Here is an 18,129-nt window from a genome sequence, read left to right as displayed (position 1 = left end):
ATTCGTGTACTTGCTCGTGTATGTGCGTATGTGTTATTTTGTGACATGTTTCACATTGCAGATGTTTTGTGCAGCTTTCAGCACGCCGTAAAAAAGAGACACAACATTCCAGGCTGGGCTGTGTCCAATGTATTGTTGAGTTGAGCGCCTTGTAAATCACTCTGCTTGTTTCCAGAACATTCCTCACCTGACACACCTCATTAACGTGGACCGGGTTCCTTGTGTTTTGGCGTGCGTGCGCGTGCGTATGTGACAGAGCGTGGGAGGTGCTGCTGATAGGAGCTGTCTTTGTTGGCGGGTTAGATTGTTTATCCAGAAAACATTTATTTCCTACACATTCATCTCGGCATTGTTCAACGTGTGTGTTGGGGTGTGTGTGTGGATGTGTGAGCAACGGTGTGCATACCTGGCTTGTAGGACATGCCCGGTGGAAAGAGGAAGCTTTGCTGTGCGGCGGCTGCGGCAGCTGCCAAAGACCTCTGGTCGTGAGGGAACACAGGGATCATGAGGGGGGGCATGTGACCTTGGACCTGCAAGATGGGCGACAGTACAATGTAATGTGAAATCTTATAGCTTGATGTGGTAGAAGACGACATTTGATATCATTAGATGGTGCAGGTATATCTAATGTCACAGGCAATGAGCTATTTGGGGAAATCATAGCAAAAATAATCAATAAAAACATTAAAATGAAATAGAAATTATGAAGGAGTGTTGTTATTCCCCCTCCCCCAGGTGAGGCAAGCGCACCAATTAAAGATAAGAACAGTAAGAAAAGAAGGACCAGTGTTTTTTTTTCTTTTCTACCTGTGGGTATTATAATACTTGAGCTGGGGTGTATGGAAGTGTGTGTGTATATGCATGCGATTAGTCTTGATAATTTTGCTGTAATCGCTCCTTGATAGACGGCGACCACATAATTACCCTACAGAACTTTCTTTTCTTATACTTTTATGTATTGAATAAAATATTAATCTTCACCTTTGAATAGTTCTGCTCTCTGTCAGGAAACATTCAATCTGATGTATTGTTACTAGGGCTGTGAAAATTATCGCGTTAACGAGCGGTAATTAATTTATTATATTTATTAATTTAAACAGATTAAAATGTCAGCACAGTGAAAGGTGTACTTGTTGTGTTTTTCGGAGTTTTGCCGCCCTCTGTTGGCACTTGGGTGCGACTGATTTTATAGGCTTCAGCACCCATGAGCATTGTGTAAGTAATTATTGACATCAACAATTGCGGGTTACTAGTTTATTTTTTGATTGAAAATTTTACTAATTTTATTAAAACGAAAACATGAAGAGGTTTTAATACAACATTTCTATAACTTGTACTAACATTTATCTTTTAAGAACTACAAGTCTTTCTATCCATGGATCGCTTAAACAGAACGTTAATAATGGTAATCCCATCTTGTTGATGTATTGTTAAAATAAAGAAATACAGTACTCACAGTGCCTTGCAAAAGTATTCGCCCCCCTTGAATCTTTCAACCTTTCGCCACATTTCAGGCTTCAAACATAAAGATATGAAATTTAATTTTTTTGTCAAGAATCAACAACAAGTGGGACACAATCGTGAAGTGGAACAACATTTATTGGATAATTTAAACTTTTTTAACAAAAAACTGAAAAGTGGGGCGTGCAATATTATTCGGCCCCTTTACTTTCAGTGCAGCAAACTCAGTTCAGTGTTCAGTGAGGATCTCTGAATGATCCAATGTTGTCCTAAATGACTGATGATGATAAATAGAATCCAACTATGTGTAATCAAGTCTCCATATAAATGCACCTGCTCTGTGATAGTCTCAGGGTTCTGTTTAAAGTGCGGAGAGCATTATGAAAACCAAGGAACACACCAGGCAGGTCCGAGATACTGTTGTGGAGAAGTTTAAAGCTGGATTTGGATACAAAAAGATTTCCCAAGCTTTAAACATCTCAAGGAGCACAGTGCAAGCCATCATATTGAAATGGAAGGAGCATCAGACCACTGCAAATCTACCAAGACCCGGCCGTCCTTCCAAACTTTCTTCTCAAACAAGGAGAAAACTGATCAGGGATGCAGCCAAGAGGCCCATGATCACTCTGGATGAACTGCAGAGATCTACAGCTGAGGTGGGAGAGTCTGTCCATAGGACAACAATCAGTCGTACACTGCACAAATCTGGCCTTTATGGAAGAGTGGCAAGAAGAAAGCCATTTCTCAAAGATATCCATAAAAAGTCTCGTTTAAAGTTTGCCACAAGCCACCTGGGAGACACACCAAACATGTGGAAGAAGGTGCTCTGGTCAGATGAAACCAAAATTGAACTTTTTGGCCACAATGCAAAACGATATGTTTGGCGTAAAAGCAACACAGCTCATCACCCTGAACACACCATCCCCAATGTCAAACATGGTGGTGGCAGCATCATGGTTTGGGCCTGCTTTTCTTCAGCAGGGACAGGGAAGATGGTTAAAATTGACGGGAAGATGGATGCAGCCAAATACAGGAACATTCTGGAAGAAAACCTGTTGGTATCTGCACAAGACCTGAGACTGGGACGGAGATTTATCTTCCAACAGGACAATGATCCAAAACATAAAGCCAAATCTACAATGGAATGGTTCAAAAATAAACGTATCCAGGTGTTAGAATGGCCAAGTCAAAGTCCAGACCTGAATCCAATCGAGAATCTGTGGAAAGAGCTGAAGACTGCTGTTCACAAACACTCTCCATCCAACCTCACTGAGCTCGAGCTGTTTTGCAAGGAAGAATGGGCAAGAATGTCAGTCTCTCGATGTGCAAAACTGATAGAAACATACCCCAAGCGACTTGCAGCTGTAATTGGAGCAAAAGGTGGCTCTACAAAGTATTAACGCAAAGGGGGCCGAATAATATTGTAAGCCCCACTTTTCAGTTTTTTATTTGTTAAAAAAGTTTAAATTATCCAATAAATTTTGTTCCACTTCACGATTGTGTCCCACTTGTTGTTGATTCTTGACAAAAAAATTAAAATTTTATATCTTTATGTTTGAAGCCTGAAATGTGGCGAAAGGTTGCAAGGTTCAAGTGAGCCGAATACTTTTGCAAGGCACTGTATGTACCGTATGATGAATGTATATATCCATCTTGTGTCTTATCTTTCCATTCCAACAATAATTTACAGAAAAATATGGCATATTTTATAGATGGTTTGAATTGCGATTAATTGCGATTAATTACGATTAATTAATTTTTAAGCTGTAATTAACTCGATTAAAAATTTTAATCGTTTGACACCCCTAATTGTTACATTATATATATATATTATATAAATATTATATAAATATGGCAGTGCCTGCAACTCTGCCGTTATTCACATTGAGCAGTTAAAATTATGTCCCAGAATTACCATAAGAATTTCTTCAGAAATTCAATCTGACCCCTTAGCCCCAAATTAAAGAGTCCAAAAGCACCATTATATTCCAGCAATTATTTTATTTTGTTCTCTAAACAGGGAGGTAACAAGAAATGATTTGACCACTACTAATGAATTTAATATATATCATTATATAATTGAATAAAAAATAAACATATTAATCATCGTAAATTAATATTCAAAACATTTACACCTAGTGAAGTCATTTTTTGATTTTTTTTAATGGAATCACTAAAGTCTGCTTAACAACAGAACCATAAATAGAATTAGAACAACGGCATAGGCCGCTCAGTACACTAGGAGCTATGCACATTTTTCAAAATCATTTTAAATACACAAATATATTCAATGGAGCTGTGGCAAAGGTAGCGCATGGTAATGGTGGATAGCGTCAAAAGAGTGAGGGATTGTACAATAGGACAAAAAAAAAAGCTTCCATTCATTGTGCTCCTCTGGGAACTACAGGAGTGACTGGGAGCACAAACACACAAAGATCTCCTTTTACCCACAAGTTGGTGGGGGTCCGGGCGCAGCTCGGCCCCTGAAAAAACACAAGGGCCCCTTCCATACTACACACTCAAACATACCTATAGGCACAAAGAACGTGTACATACGCTAACACTTTATTAATAGTAGTCTTGTGCGCAGGGGCAACAAGGACGATGGAGTCTCCATGGCGACGAGCCGGACGGAGTAACATAAAACGACTTGGAATCTTTGTGTGAGTCATGTGACTGGTTACTTGACGGCTTTGTTAAAAGACTTAACATTATGGTTCACTTGAATTAGGTGCCAAGGCCACTGAAGCATTTCATAATGGATGGAAACAACAGGCACCAGATACCAGGTACATCCGGATGGTAGAAAGCAGGCAACTACTCCTGACCTGAACTGCAAACCCTAAAACAAAATGACTGTTTTCCTATCAATTTCAGGATCAAAACAGCACGTCTCTGCCATTGTTACAGAAATGTTGTGTTTGAACCAAAAAATGTGATTGTCAAGGAGCAGGCAGATAGCCAACAAGAAGAGGAAATGGATGTGAGACCGTGTCAAATCTGGGAACATTTGCAGATGCTATTGGCAATGTTTGCCCCATTTACTGAGTGACTACCCTGGTGCACAATTAGCATTTATTTATACTCATAGCTGCCTATGAAATTAGTAAGTACCGTATTTTTGGACTATAAGTCGCACCAGCCAAAATATTTGCGCAATGAAAAGGAAAAAAAACATATTTAAGTCGCACCGGAGTATAAGTCACAATTTTGGGGGGAAATTTATTTGATAGATTCTAGCACCAAGAACAGACATGTCATCTTAAAGGCAATTTAAAATAAAAATACAATAGAGAATAACAGGCTGAATAGGTGTACGGTATGCTAACATTACATGACGCATAAACAACGAACTGAGAACGTGCACAGTTTGTTAATGTAACATAGCTATTAAGAGTTATTCAGATAACTGTAGCATAACACATGCTAACAAGCTACAATAATATAATAATGTGTCAAGAATTTCACACATCGCACCAGAGTATAAGACGCACCCTCTGCCAAACTATGAAAAAAACTGTGACTTAAAGTCCGAAAAATTCGGTAGTATTGTAAAAAGCATATGTTATACTGTTTACACAAAAGCTGGAAGACTTCCTGTGTCTTTTTGACTGTTTTTATGAGTATGCAATGCATGTAACTGACCTATCAACTAAACTGCATGTTGATAAGCGAAACTGCTTTAAAGTAGTATTCTCCCTCAGCCTGTCGTAAAATGCAATAATTCCATTTATCACACGGTAAATAAAAATGAAGGCGGTAATTTTTCCGCTGCGTGCGCGCTTGCAGCAGACGTGCTGTTAGGGCCCAAATACGCCAGATGCATCATCGTTCCGGGTTCGGTCCAGCTCCGGCAAAAAATAGCGCCGGGGCCAATCCGTTCCCATTATATCCTATTGTTCAACGTATACCGGCCGCGTCCGTGCTCCGGATTGACTGCGGACCATCTCATGGTTTAGGCCAGACATGTCCAAAGTCCGGCCCGGGGGCCAAATGCAGCCCGTGGTCAAATTTCATCCGGCCCTCACCCTCTGCCATAAAATCAATAATGTCTGGCCCGCACACAGACTTAATAAATTGGTCAGCAGTACTGCAACCAGCATATGAAGTAGCTTACACACGAAATGCTGCTCCTCATTTACCCACTAAAAGGCAGCAGCACTTTAACCCTTTATTGCCAAATGTATCACATTTGATACACCTAAAATGTAATGATTTTGAGACTAATTTAAGAATTTTGACATTTCTTTTTTGAAAAAAAAAATAAATAAATAAATGATGGATGAAAGTCAACTCATGCATCTGCAGGTTCCATGAGAATAAAACATTTAGCATGGGTTATAGATATTAGAGCGCTTATTACACATATTCATTTTGACTTTTCTTTTTACAAATTTGAAAAAAAGGTTTCATTAGGACCTTATTTTTCAAATTTTGGGATTCTCTGATAATTGCTACATGTTGCAGGTATTTAAGGGCTAAGCAACATTACCCCGTGTGACCCATTCGTTCCATTTTCTAAAATAGCGAAAATCAACCAAAAAAAAAGAAAGTTGACTGTGACGGCCGACGCTTCAAGGACAGGTGGAAATTGGACTATTTCTTCACTAAAATACGCAACAACTGTGTCTGCCTCATTTACAAAGAGACAGTCGCTGTTTTTAAAGAATTCAATGTTAGGCGATATTACCAAACAAGACTATCTGACATGTACGACAAGATGGTCAAAATTTTATGTCGGATGTCGAAAAGATCGTGGGTCGAAGCGATCGTATGTCGAGGTACCACTGTATAGAATTACACCGGGAGTGAAAGTACCGGCAAAATTTGTATTTTGATTTTTTTGACTGAAGTTGACTCCAATGAGCATTGAAAGGAATTTCTTGTATCTTTATATGTTTTGGGCACAAGCAGCATGCCTTGATGAAAATGATGACAATGATGACAGTGACAAGGTATGAGTGCAATTTGAATACCCTTGGAAGTGATGTTTTACCCATTTATGTTGTATCTGGCTCGAATGATGATTTTTTTTGGCCTTCTTATTTATCACAGTAGTTTGAGTCTGTGGTATTTATGAAATATATGAATATAAACAAAATAAAATAAATGTGTTTTCATAGATGGATGAAGAATTCTTAGTGATGGATTTTTTTTTCTAATCATTGTGGTTTGGCATAATTTAGTATCAAAGTTTGAACACCTGTTATTAGTTCAGTAGCACGCCTCAGTTTGTTTAACTTTGCAATATGAAATTTGACTGAAATGTCTCATGCGCCATGCCAAAAAGACACAGCATGTCCGCCATTTTCAAATTTAGCGGCATGCCTATCATTAGTAGATAGACAAAAAAATTAATTAATTGATGTTATAAGAAGGCTGACATTTTCGTTTGGACTTGGACTCATTACTGCGTTGCGCAGGTGTTCTTACGAACATGACCACAAGATGTGTGTCATTATCTCAAATTTAACCAGTATATACCAGACAGATGGATGAGGGTAAACCCTAAATTGACAACAATATACACCCAATTAATTTAAACTAAGAGGACTCTCTATGAATGCTCATGTTTGTGTCCCTGGGAGGGCGAATGACCCCAGTCAAAATAAATTGGACATCTAGCACCATCAGTGGCAGCAAAAATTGACACTATTCAAGTGGACAATTTTGGTCACAACTTGTTGGTTCTTTTATTAGACAGTGATCAGTGTTGTTAATCTTACTTTAAAAGTAATGAATTACAGTTACAAATTATTTCTCCCAAAAAGTAATTGCGTTAGTAACTCAGTTACCTGAATGTAAGAGTAATTAATTACTTGGCAAAGTAATAATAATAATAATAATAATAATAATACAACGGATATAAAAAAGTGTTTTTATTTTTATTTTTTGTTTGGTATTCATGACAGTGAGTATTACCTACTGTTACCACTGACCCTGTGTGCAGTCTTTAAAAAAAAAAATTTTTTTTAAAGATTTTTTTTTTTCAGACGCATCCTGACGTGTGCGGGCAGAAAAAAAACATGCGCTATTCGGAGTCAGTTTTGAGCCAAATTAGCTCCTAGCTCGGTGCTCGGGTCATGGAATAAAATAGCAAAGGTGGAGCTGAAAAAATAAGAATTACAAAGAGAAAAGCACTAGTAAAAGAAGCTGAAAAATGTGCAAAAATAGCCATTTTTTTAATGCAACGAGCTCGCGGCCTCAAACGACAGAGAATTACAAAAAAAGTGGTAAGAATGCAATTTACACTGTGTGATATGACAACAACACGTAACTGTGGAAGCTTTGGCATGTAGACAGGTGCACAGGTGCAGAGCAGGCAGGGAGGATTGCCATGTTCAGTGAGTGAATATTAGAAATAATATCAATTACGTGGCGTCTTTGATGTGCCATAAAATTGACTTGAATTGATCAGAATGCTTTGTAAAAAGGGGAAAAAAAACATTTTGTGTTTTTTAAGAGTTAAAAATAAAATAATCCAGAAATACAATGGCATTTCCAAAAAAAAAAAAAAAACACACACACAAAAATATACAAGTTTTATCCTCTGCAAAACTCCCAGAAAAAGAGGAAGAGGAAGTACTGTAAGAAGTTTGGAACTTTGGTTCAAATAAATATATATGGTGGAAAACACAGACAAGACTGAAAAAGCAGTTTCTGCTCTTGCACTCCTCTTTAATGGTAAATGGTAAATGGTGTTATACTTATATAGCTTTAAAAGAAACTGCTGTATTTTAAGCCAAAACAACTGTTGTGTTTGATAGAACAATATGTCTATATGCTGCCATACAAGATTCATGGCTTATTAAGCACCCAACCTATTTTTAATTTATCCGTTTTACCCTGGAAACCCTCGTTTACAGATGTCGTGCAACCGCTTTTGTTTTAACCCAGCCATAAAATTAAGGTAATTAGTTATATTCATTATTCAAAATTTCTGTCATTTTTAGCTTAGAATCATTAATTGATCTCTTATATTTAGTTTAAAAAAAAAAAAAGACTTAAAAAAAATTATTTACTCGCATATTTTAAAACTTTTAAACAAATGACGTCAAAATGAAAAAATGGTGTCTGTAAAAAAGTCACAGATATCTACCTCATAACTATCGCTTAATTGTATTTTTTCTGTTACTCTCGCATTTTCTCCATATGTTAGATGATAATCGATCCAAACAAAGAAAAAAAAAAAAAACGTTTAAAGGGGTAAATATATATAAAATGAAAATCTCCACCACCCCTTGATGTCTGCGATTTCTGCATCGCGACACTTGTTATATTGCCATGTTTCACCCATAAAATCCCCCAAAAAATGCAGCTGTGGGCATTCACAATTGTGTCTTGACACTCAGTGATACATGCTACATGGAGTTTTTGGATCGAAACAAGTTAAGTACACGATAATAGCTCGTTAAAGTCGTGCCGTCTGTAATTCTGCTCTCGCGTGCTCTCGCCTCCAGATAGGGTTTTGCTGTTTAAAAAACATTTTTAAAAAAAAAACGCCCTCCTGCTCAAAATTTTTCTTCCCCCAGATTTTTAAATTTTACATCGGAAGTCGAAAGGATCGTATGTCGAGGTACCACTGTATTGTCAGACCCCTAGTTTAACGTCACACTTATCCTTTCCAGGGCTGTCCCAACAGAAGGACCCCTCTAACAAGAGTTTTGTCTGATTACTTCTAAATTTGAACTTTGTATATGAAGACAAATGGACAACGCCAATTTTTAAAACATTTGTGTCATTGTGTGTGGGGGAACCTGGCAGCCAAGCATAATGATTTTCCCTAAAACACAAAACTCTACTAAGTCATCTTGCGCGTGTGTTGTGGTGTTAAATTGCTGTCATAAATAAAATAAATCTTGGCTGGATAATGGATTGCATCATGATTTTTTTCCCTCCCCCTACCTCTCATTTTTTTTTCTTAAATTCTGCACATGGGAGGAACCATTTTAATTGTGAGTCACTGCAAACAGTAACCCCAAAATGATGTTTATAGGTTTCTATAGTGATGCAAAAAACACATCACGTTGAAAATATGAAGTGAAGGCTGACCATAATAATAGAACAATACATAAACAACAACCTAAAGATGGAAGCGGAGGAAAACGCTTGCACAAGAGCTATAAATGAACAACAGAAGGAGGAGAAAGAAGAGGAGGAGGAGTGTGGCTTTGCAGTCATTAATTAGCCCCGTTAGCTCCAGCCCGCGCGCTGTGGTCGGGGGCCGAGCGCCTTTGTGGGTCCAGAAGGGAAATGGGCCACATATGAGAGCCATTACAGGGACGGCTTTAACAAAGACGCACGCCTGTCCCCCGACAAGCGCGGCCCACTAACAAACACACACACCATCACTATGATGGTAAAGACTCAATATCCATGCATGTTTGGACAAAATGTGTTTTTTTTTAACCTGTCCTGTTCAGCTGCTTGACATGGAGAGTGGAGATCTGAGTGTCAGTTTGATCCGAACAGTTTTAATGTATCACATAGGAGTATGGCATACATCCATTGTGATCATTCAACGTACCTTGTTTATTAGGAGGAAGCAGCAAACAGGAAGGGGTTATGGGGGCACAAAGGAAAAGAGGGAGAGAGAGACAAAAAGCGCAAACAACAAGAAACACACTAAACGCCTACTCTAACTAACTATGAATGGTATGTTGGAGCTATTGTTAGCTAATTGTATTTCCGGTTGACACCATGTGGGGGGGGGGTCTGATAACCAAGGAAAGGGGGGGGGGGGGGGTGTCTGAGTGATAAGTGATTGGAAGGACCCAGTATTTGTGTTAATCCCTTGCGAGTGTCAGTATGTTGGCATCCTATTCTATGCTGTCTCTTCACTAATCCTGACACCGAGGTTTCCTACTTGAGTGTGTCTAATTTCACCTAGTCATGCGTGATTCTCATTTAACATGTGATAGTCCCGCAGACGAATGAAGATGCCGCGTGGGTTCCACCCCAGGGCCAAGGCCCTTCCCCAGCCAATTTGGGGGCAGGCGTTGGGGGGGTGAGCCAGCGCAGCCCATTCCTCCTCCCGCAGCCCAGCAAGGGGGCCATCGCCACCTCCCAGGGATCCAAGGTGGTCCACCGGGCCACCCGCGCTTCCGTCAACCGGCCTTCAGGGATGGGAAGAGGGGACGCTCCACCAACCTCCATGCCCACCCCCGCCCGCGCACGCGCCACAGCCGCAGCCCCCCAACCGGTGCGGTTCATCTTGGGACCCCCAACGGCCCACCAAGCCCAGGGCAGGGCCCCCTGCCGGAGCAGGCAACATCCAGCCAACCCACTGGCATCAAGCCAGCGACCTAAGCGGATACCCAGGCAGAGAAGAGAGGGGAAGGCGAAAGCAGGAGAACGCCGAGGAGCCGCCTCGAGCGATCGGAGCCCCAACCTCACCCCACTCCCGAGGCCGGCAGCCCATGCAGAGAGGAGGCCACGCAACGCCGTAGAGAAAAAGTGGGACCCAATAACCATCCTATTACTGGCAAACGTTACCCAGCACCGTGATGGAATTGTGTGGGGAGGGTAGTGCAATGTATGCATTAAAATAGGAGATCTCAGCTTGGGGCAATGAGACCGCTGCATGGAGGTTCTACCCAGCCGCCTGTCCCACTGCCCCTTGCTGGAACTCCCCAGTGGAGTATAATGTGTATGGTGCGTTAAAAGAGGTGTGTGGACAAAATGTTTTGAGGAACACTAAGCAAGGGAAATGTTAAGAATGAATTACCTTTTCTTCAGAAAATATGGGAAAATATTTCATTTATTCGTGACTTCTATATTTTTTAATGTTAAAAAAAAAAGTGATTTCATTTTTCCGTGCCACTTACGACGATGACCCTGTTTTTATCCTTCAGCTGTGAATTCAAATGAGTTGATCACTAGTTTATCACTAGTAGACGCCAATCCGTTCATTCGCTGCAAACCCACCCACTACAAATGTATTGGATGTCTAGTGCCATCGGTGGCAGCCAAGAAGTTAATATGACCTCTGTATTTGAAACAACAAAATTTGTTGGAATTAAGACTACTTTCCTTGTTTGTTTAAAATATCTTAATATTGGCGGGAATGTAGTGTTTAAAATGGTAAAATACTGCATTTTAGTGTTGCACCAATATCAATACTAGTATCGGAAAGGCCCTCAACACTATAAAATTAATGTAGGCCTTGGATTCAGCTAGTACTTAGAAATAACGCGCCAATACTGCAGTGGTCTTTCCCAAGTTGGTCAACAGTTACAAACGGATCGAAAAAGAAGAGGAAGAAAAATAATCAAGTGTTCTTTTTTTTCTAGCCTCAGACAGTTTTTATTCTGATAAGTGTTTTTGAAGGTTCTCATTTAGCAGTCATATTTTCCATGTATGGGCCTATACTTTAAATAGTAGATAAATACCAGCGAGTATTTCTTTTGTTTGTTTTATGAATGATGACACTGAAATAAGAATCACATTTCCAGAAGACTTTGCCAACAAAAGTTGATGGATTTACTTAGGAAAAGGGTCAATTAAAATTTTATATTGAAAACAAAGGTTGTGCAGGAGTGTGTTAACACCAGACATTACAATATATACAAACTAGGGCTGTCAAAATTATCGCGTTAACGGGCGGTAATTAATTTTTTAAATTAATCACGTTAAAATATTTGACGCAATTAACGCACATGCCCCGCTCAGATTAAAATGACAGCAGTGTAATGTCAGCTTGTTACTTGTTACTTGTTTTTTGTTGTTTGGCGCCCTCTGCTGGCGCTTGGGTCCAAATGATTTTATGGGTTTGGGGAGTGAGCATGGTGTAATGACATCAACAATGCAAGCTACTATTTTATTTTTTGATTGAAAATTTTACAAATTTTAATAAAACGAAAACATTAAGAGGGGTTTTATTATAAAAATTCTATAACTTGTACTAACATTTATCTTTTAAGAACTACAAGTTTTTCTATCCATGGATCACTTTAAGAGGATGTTAATAATCTTAATGGCATCTTGTTTCTTTATTGTTCTAATAAACAAATACAGTACTTATGTACCGTATGTTGAATGTATATATCCGTCTTGTGTCTTATCTTTTCATTCCAACAATAATTTACAGAAAAATATGGCACCTTTTATAGATGGTTTGAATTGCGATTAATTACGATTAATTAATTTTTAAACTGTAATTAACTCGATTAAAAATTTTAATCGTTTGACAGCCCTATTACAAACTGTTATAAAAGGCATTATACTCTGCCTTTCTTTATCCATAGGCAGTCTTACTATCTCTATTGGGACTTTCAAGCCTGTTTGAGAAAATGCAAGTGTGTGTGAATGCGTGTGGGTGTGTGTTTGTGTGAGTATGTGTAACCATATCTACAAGAAAAAGGGGCCTTCGGAAGTATTTCTTTAACCTGTGGACATCCCCCACTGCCTCTCCACACCATTTAAAACCACATGACAGGAAGCACGGGTCACTTTGAACTCAGCACCACTCGCACATGCATGTACACACAAATCCAAATGGAAAAAAATACACTTCGGAACTTAAACAACTGTGTTTTTTCTTAAACAGGAAGTAGTGAGACACACCCTTTTTACAGTCTTGCTGAAATCAGCCCATTTTAGAGCAGTTGTCCTTATTTGTGGAAATGAGCCACTGATTACCCCCACTCAATCTCTACTGGCAGGTTTGCCAACAAGAGTACGTCTTTTCCGTACCAGGATAACACCTGAATCCGGTAAAAGCATGGGCGGTATATTCCCTTGTGGAGGCAGCATTTCACCGCTAAGCAAATTATACACAAACTGTGGTTCTGGTGCTTCTGTGTAAGTCTGACAGTGGCTTGAAAACAGCAGATTTTAGCAAGTCATAGGTAGGAAAAGACTTGGTGAGAAGGCAGGACTATGTACTTATAGTAGCCAAGTAGCCATGTCAAACAGTAGCGCATGGTCATCACTGCTGAGAGTTTTGGCTGAGAGGATGTCTGGATTTGATAAGTGGAAGCAGACCGGACTGAACAAACAGTGTCTCAATGGCAAAAGGGAAGGCTTGTGAAATTTTTATTGGACTCTTTATGGATAAAATGTAGTGTTTAGATTGCATTAACATGAGGAATGTTGCAAATTCATAGCTAATGGAGTCGCTTATGACCAAATATATTTTAAAGAGCTAACCGATCTATGAATTGATGGCAAAATGTTTTCTGGTTGTTTAAGTCAGTTCCAAAACATATTGAGTAATATGGAGACAAACAAAGCAAAACGTAAGCCTTTTAAAGTATTAAAACTACTATTTGGTGGCAATCTTAAGCAGGCGTGCCTGCACTTTTTTGGTTTGCACAATAATTTTCAAACTACCAACGAGACATCAAGGTATACCGTTGTAACAAAACGTCACGGTTTCAAAACGGCAAAAATTTTCCGTCATACCATCGCTACGATATAAGCTATTTTTTATGTCCCAAAATTGCAGGGAGAAATCCCTCAATCGCAGCTGCAAAGCTGAACCCTCCTCCACCGGTTATTGCTCAGTGTCGGTGAGTCAGCTGTACTACACGATAGCTGGAGGAGGTGAAACTCCCGAACTTTTTCCCCCATCAAAGAAAACGAAATCGCTGGTATGGGAATACAGAAAAGTTACAGACGGCTGCGGCTTAGAGGAGGAGGGCCAACTGACATGTAAAACATGTTTGGGAAGGGTGGCTGCCGAGGAGGCAATGCCTCCAATACGATTCCGCATTTTTAAAAAACTAAAGGTTAGTAAACACTTGTCAGGAACGTTTCCCACTAGCCAGACCCGGCGGCATGGGCGGGCATTAGGGGGCCGGGCCCACCCTGAGAGACTGCTGTGCCCACCCTAGCTCGATTAGACTGTACTGTGTAGTTTTTTTGTTTGTTTGTTTGTTTGTTTGTTTTTTTTATCTTCTACAAAAAACAAACATACACACAGAGAAGTCGAACCCTCTATTCATCCTATCTTGAGCTGTCGTCATTCAATTCAACTAATCTGAGCAGTGAATGAAGGCAATTTCTAGCCATTCAGACATACCTGTCAAGTTTTACTGTTTCGGCGTAATTTGTACAAGTGAGCACTGATTTTTAAATGTGTACGCCGTACGTTCAAAATCTGTACGTATTTTGTGCATTACGTTTTTTTTTTTTTTTTTGCTGTTTTTTGGGGGTTTTTTTGTGCTCTTCAGCAGCTGTAGTTTACCTCTTCAAGCATGACTGTTGATTTCACTGCTCATCTTGACATCAGTGCTCATGTTTATCAGTGCATATGTTATGTTTACGCTGAAGCGCTTTAGTTGAATAAATGCACACAGACCTGCACCATTGTTTTTCGTTTGTCTTACAGATTTTACGATAAACTACCACTTGTGACTTCAGTGACAGAAAATATTTCTGTTAGGTTTTGTATTTGTTTTCTCCTAGTGTAACTTGTCCCTGTGATTGCCCATTGATTTCACCTGATGTGCCTTCTCCTTGCCTATCCCCTGTGCTCACCTGTTCCTTGTTGTCTCGTTAACCCTTGTTTTGCTTGTGTGTATATAAGCTCCCATTTTCTGTTCACTCCTCGTTGTGTCTATGTCAATGTCTGTGCCTGCGTCAAAGTTGAAGTCCAGTCCTAGCCCTCGTGTTCGTCTCAGTAAGTTTTTGATATTCAGCCTTTGTTAGTGACCTAAGTTATTTGTTGATAGTTTTTTGATCGCCACAGCCTTTGTTTTGTACTTTGTGCCTTTTGTTAGTTATCATTAAAGCCCTTTTGAGTTCTCTGCCACCTGCCTTGCATTTTTGTTTCACTGCTTTTGGGTCCACACAACCTACCTGCCTGCCCGCGCATTCCCTGACAGAATGACGCAACCACTAGTGGACCCAGCGGGAAACAACCGGCACCGGCATGCTCGCCGACGGCTTTCTGCCCGTTCCCCCGATTTTGTGTTCCCTCGGCATATATTTTTGGAGTCTGATTCTGACTCAGACCTGGATTTTGATTTCACGCCCTCCGTTTCCCCTGGTAATTTTTCCTTCCACCCGTCGCACTTTGTGTCCCGTTCTGAAATCTTGGCCAAAGACTCCTACCTGGGATCCCGGTGGGCCATCTATCGGGGACCCCCCCGGGGTGGTCTGCGGGGACGCCCAGGCTCACTGCGGCCTAATGGGGCTATTCTGCCGCCCCTGCCACCTGAAGGCACTCAGCAAAAGCCTCGGCGTGGCCGTCAACGCCGACGGCGGGCGGCGGTGCTGACGTCGTGGGTTCCCGAAGCTCCCGCGCCGGCTCCACGCAGTCAAGTTCCTCCCGCGCCGGCTCCACGCAGTCAAGTTCCTCCCGCGCCGGCTCCACGCAGTCAAGTTCCTCCCGCGCCGGCTCCACGCAGTCAAGTTCCTCCCGCGCCGGCTCCACGCAGTCAAGTTCCTCCCGCGCCGGCTCCACGCAGTCAAGTTCCTCCCGCGCCGGCTCCACGCAGTCAAGTTCCTCCCGCGCCGGCTCCACGCAGTCAAGTTCCTCCCGCGCCGGCTCCACGCAGTCAAGTTCCTCCCGCGCCGGCTCCACGCAGTCAAGTTCCTCCCGCGCCGGCTCCACGCAGTCAAGTTCCTCCCGCGCCGGCTCCCCGCAGTCAAGTTCCTCCCGCGCCGGCTCCCCGCAGTCAAGTTCCTCCCGCGCCGGCTCCCCGCAGTCAAGTTCCTCCCGCGCCGGCTCCCCGCAGTCAAGTTCCTCCCGCGCCGGCTCCCCGCAGTCAAGTTCCTCCCGCGCCGGCTCCCCGCAGTCAAGTTCCTCCCGCGCCGGCTCCCCGCAGTCAAGTTCCTCCCGCGCCGGCTCCCCGCAGTCAAGTTCCTCCCGCGCCGGCTCCCCGCAGTCAAGTTCCTCCCGCGCCGGCTCCCCGCAGTCAAGTTCCTCCCGCGCCGGCTCCCCGCAGTCAAGTTCCTCCCGCGCCGGCTCCCCGCAGTCAAGTTCCTCCCGCGCCGGCTCCCCGCAGTCAAGTTCCTCCAGCGCCGGCTCCCCGCAGTCAAGTTCCTCCAGCGCCGGCTCCCCGCAGTCAAGTGCCCGCGCCGACGTCCAAGCTGCCCGTCCCGGCGCCTCGTCGCCTAGTCCCTGTCCCGGCGCCTCGTCGCCTAGTCCCTGTCCCGGCGCCTCGTCGCCTAGTCCCTGTCCCGGCGCCTCGTCGCCTAGTCCCTGTCCCGGCGCCTCGCCGCCTAGTCCCTGTCCCGGCACCTCGCCGTCTGGCCTCCGTTCCAGTGCCCGCGCTGATTCCACGCAGTCCAGTGCCCGCGCCAACGTCCAAGCTGCCCGAGGTGCCCGTCCCGGCGCCTCGTCGCCTACTCCCTGTCCCGGCACCTCGCCGTCTGGCCTCCGTTCCAGTGCCCGCGCCGACTCCACGCAGTCTAGTGCCCGCGCCAACGTCCAAGCTGCCCGAGGTGCCCGTCCCGGCGCCTCGTCGCCTACTCCCTGTCCCGGCACCTCGCCGTCTGGCCTCCGTTCCAGTGCCCGCGCCGACTCCACGCAGTCTAGTGCCCGCGCCAACGTCCAAGCTGCCCGAGGTGCCCGTCCCGGCGCCTCGTCGCCTAGTCCCTGTCCCGGCGCCTCGCCGTCTGACCTTCGTTCCAGTGCCCGACGACTCCGCTGCTGTTCCGCCAGCAGACGACGACGACTCCGCTGCTGTTCCGCCAGCAGACGACGACGACTCCGCTGCTGTTCCGCCAGCAGACTCCTGCGACTCCGCTGCTGTTCCGCCAGCAGACTCCTGCGACTCCGCTGCTGTTCCGCCAGCAGACTCCTGCGACTCCGCTGCTGTTCCGCCAGCAGACTCCTGCGACTCCGCTGCTGTTCCGCCAGCAGACTCCTGCGACGCCGCTGCTGTTCCGCCAGCAGACTCCTGCGACGCCGCTGCTGTTCCGCCAGCAGTCTCCTGCGACGCCGCTGCTGTTCCGCCAGCAGTCTCCTGCGACGCCGCTGCTGTTCCGCCAGCAGTCTCCTGCGACGCCGCTGCTGTTCCGCCAGCAGTCTCCTGCGACGCCGCTGCTGTTCCGCCAGCAGTCTCCTGCGACGCCGCTGCTGTTCCGCCAGCAGTCTCCTGCGACGCCGCTGCTGTTCCGCCAGCAGTCTCCTGCGACGACTCCGCTGCTGTTCCGCCAGCAGACGACGACGACGACGACGACGCCTCAGTGCCTGGTCCGCCCGACTCCGACGACGACTCAGTGCCTGGTCCGCCCGACTCCGACGACGACTCAGTGCCTGGTCCGCCCGACTCCGACGACGACTCAGTGCCTGGTCCGCCCGACTCCGACGACGTGCCTGACTCTCTTTACGATGACGACGACGTCGCTCCTCGCTTCCTGCCACGGCTTAGTGGCATGAACGGCAAAGTCCTACCTCGCCCGGGGCGCCCGCCTGATCATCCTGTGCGGTCACCCAACGTCTGGCGCCCCAAACGCCCACCCGGTCGACCCGTGCGATCGGCCCACGTCTGGCGTCCTGGACGCCCGCCTGACTAGCCCTGACGGGCTAATGTTGCTCCCTCCTTCAGCATCCTTCTTCTCGCCGTGTTTGGGACTTTGTTTTCATCGGGACGTCTGGGATCCGTCCCTTGAGGGGGGGGTACTGTTAGGTTTTGTATTTGTTTTCTCCTAGTGTAACTTGTCCCTGTGATTGCCCATTGATTTCACCTGATGTGCCTTCTCCTTGCCTATCCC

At 44.0% G+C, this 18,129-nt stretch overlaps 1 protein-coding gene across 5 annotated transcripts in view; it reads right to left on the bottom strand.

Annotated features, from left to right (window-relative positions):
- LOC130915886 (transcription factor SOX-6-like) overlaps positions 1 to 18,129 on the bottom strand; it is a 233,973-nt gene that overhangs the window by 86,233 nt on the left and 129,611 nt on the right. For all 5 annotated transcript variants that reach the window (XM_057836063.1, XM_057836065.1, XM_057836061.1 and 2 more), the window contains one exon: positions 407 to 530. In XM_057836063.1, coding sequence (XP_057692046.1) covers positions 407 to 530 — 124 coding nt within the window. The remainder of the gene's footprint in view (positions 1 to 406; positions 531 to 18,129) is intronic.

Source organism: Corythoichthys intestinalis, chromosome 5 (genome assembly GCF_030265065.1).
Source record: "Corythoichthys intestinalis isolate RoL2023-P3 chromosome 5, ASM3026506v1, whole genome shotgun sequence".
Taxonomy (NCBI): Eukaryota; Metazoa; Chordata; class Actinopteri; order Syngnathiformes; family Syngnathidae; genus Corythoichthys; species Corythoichthys intestinalis.
Note: the sequence above shows the minus strand (reverse complement) of the source record. Positions and strands in the feature narration are given on the sequence as shown.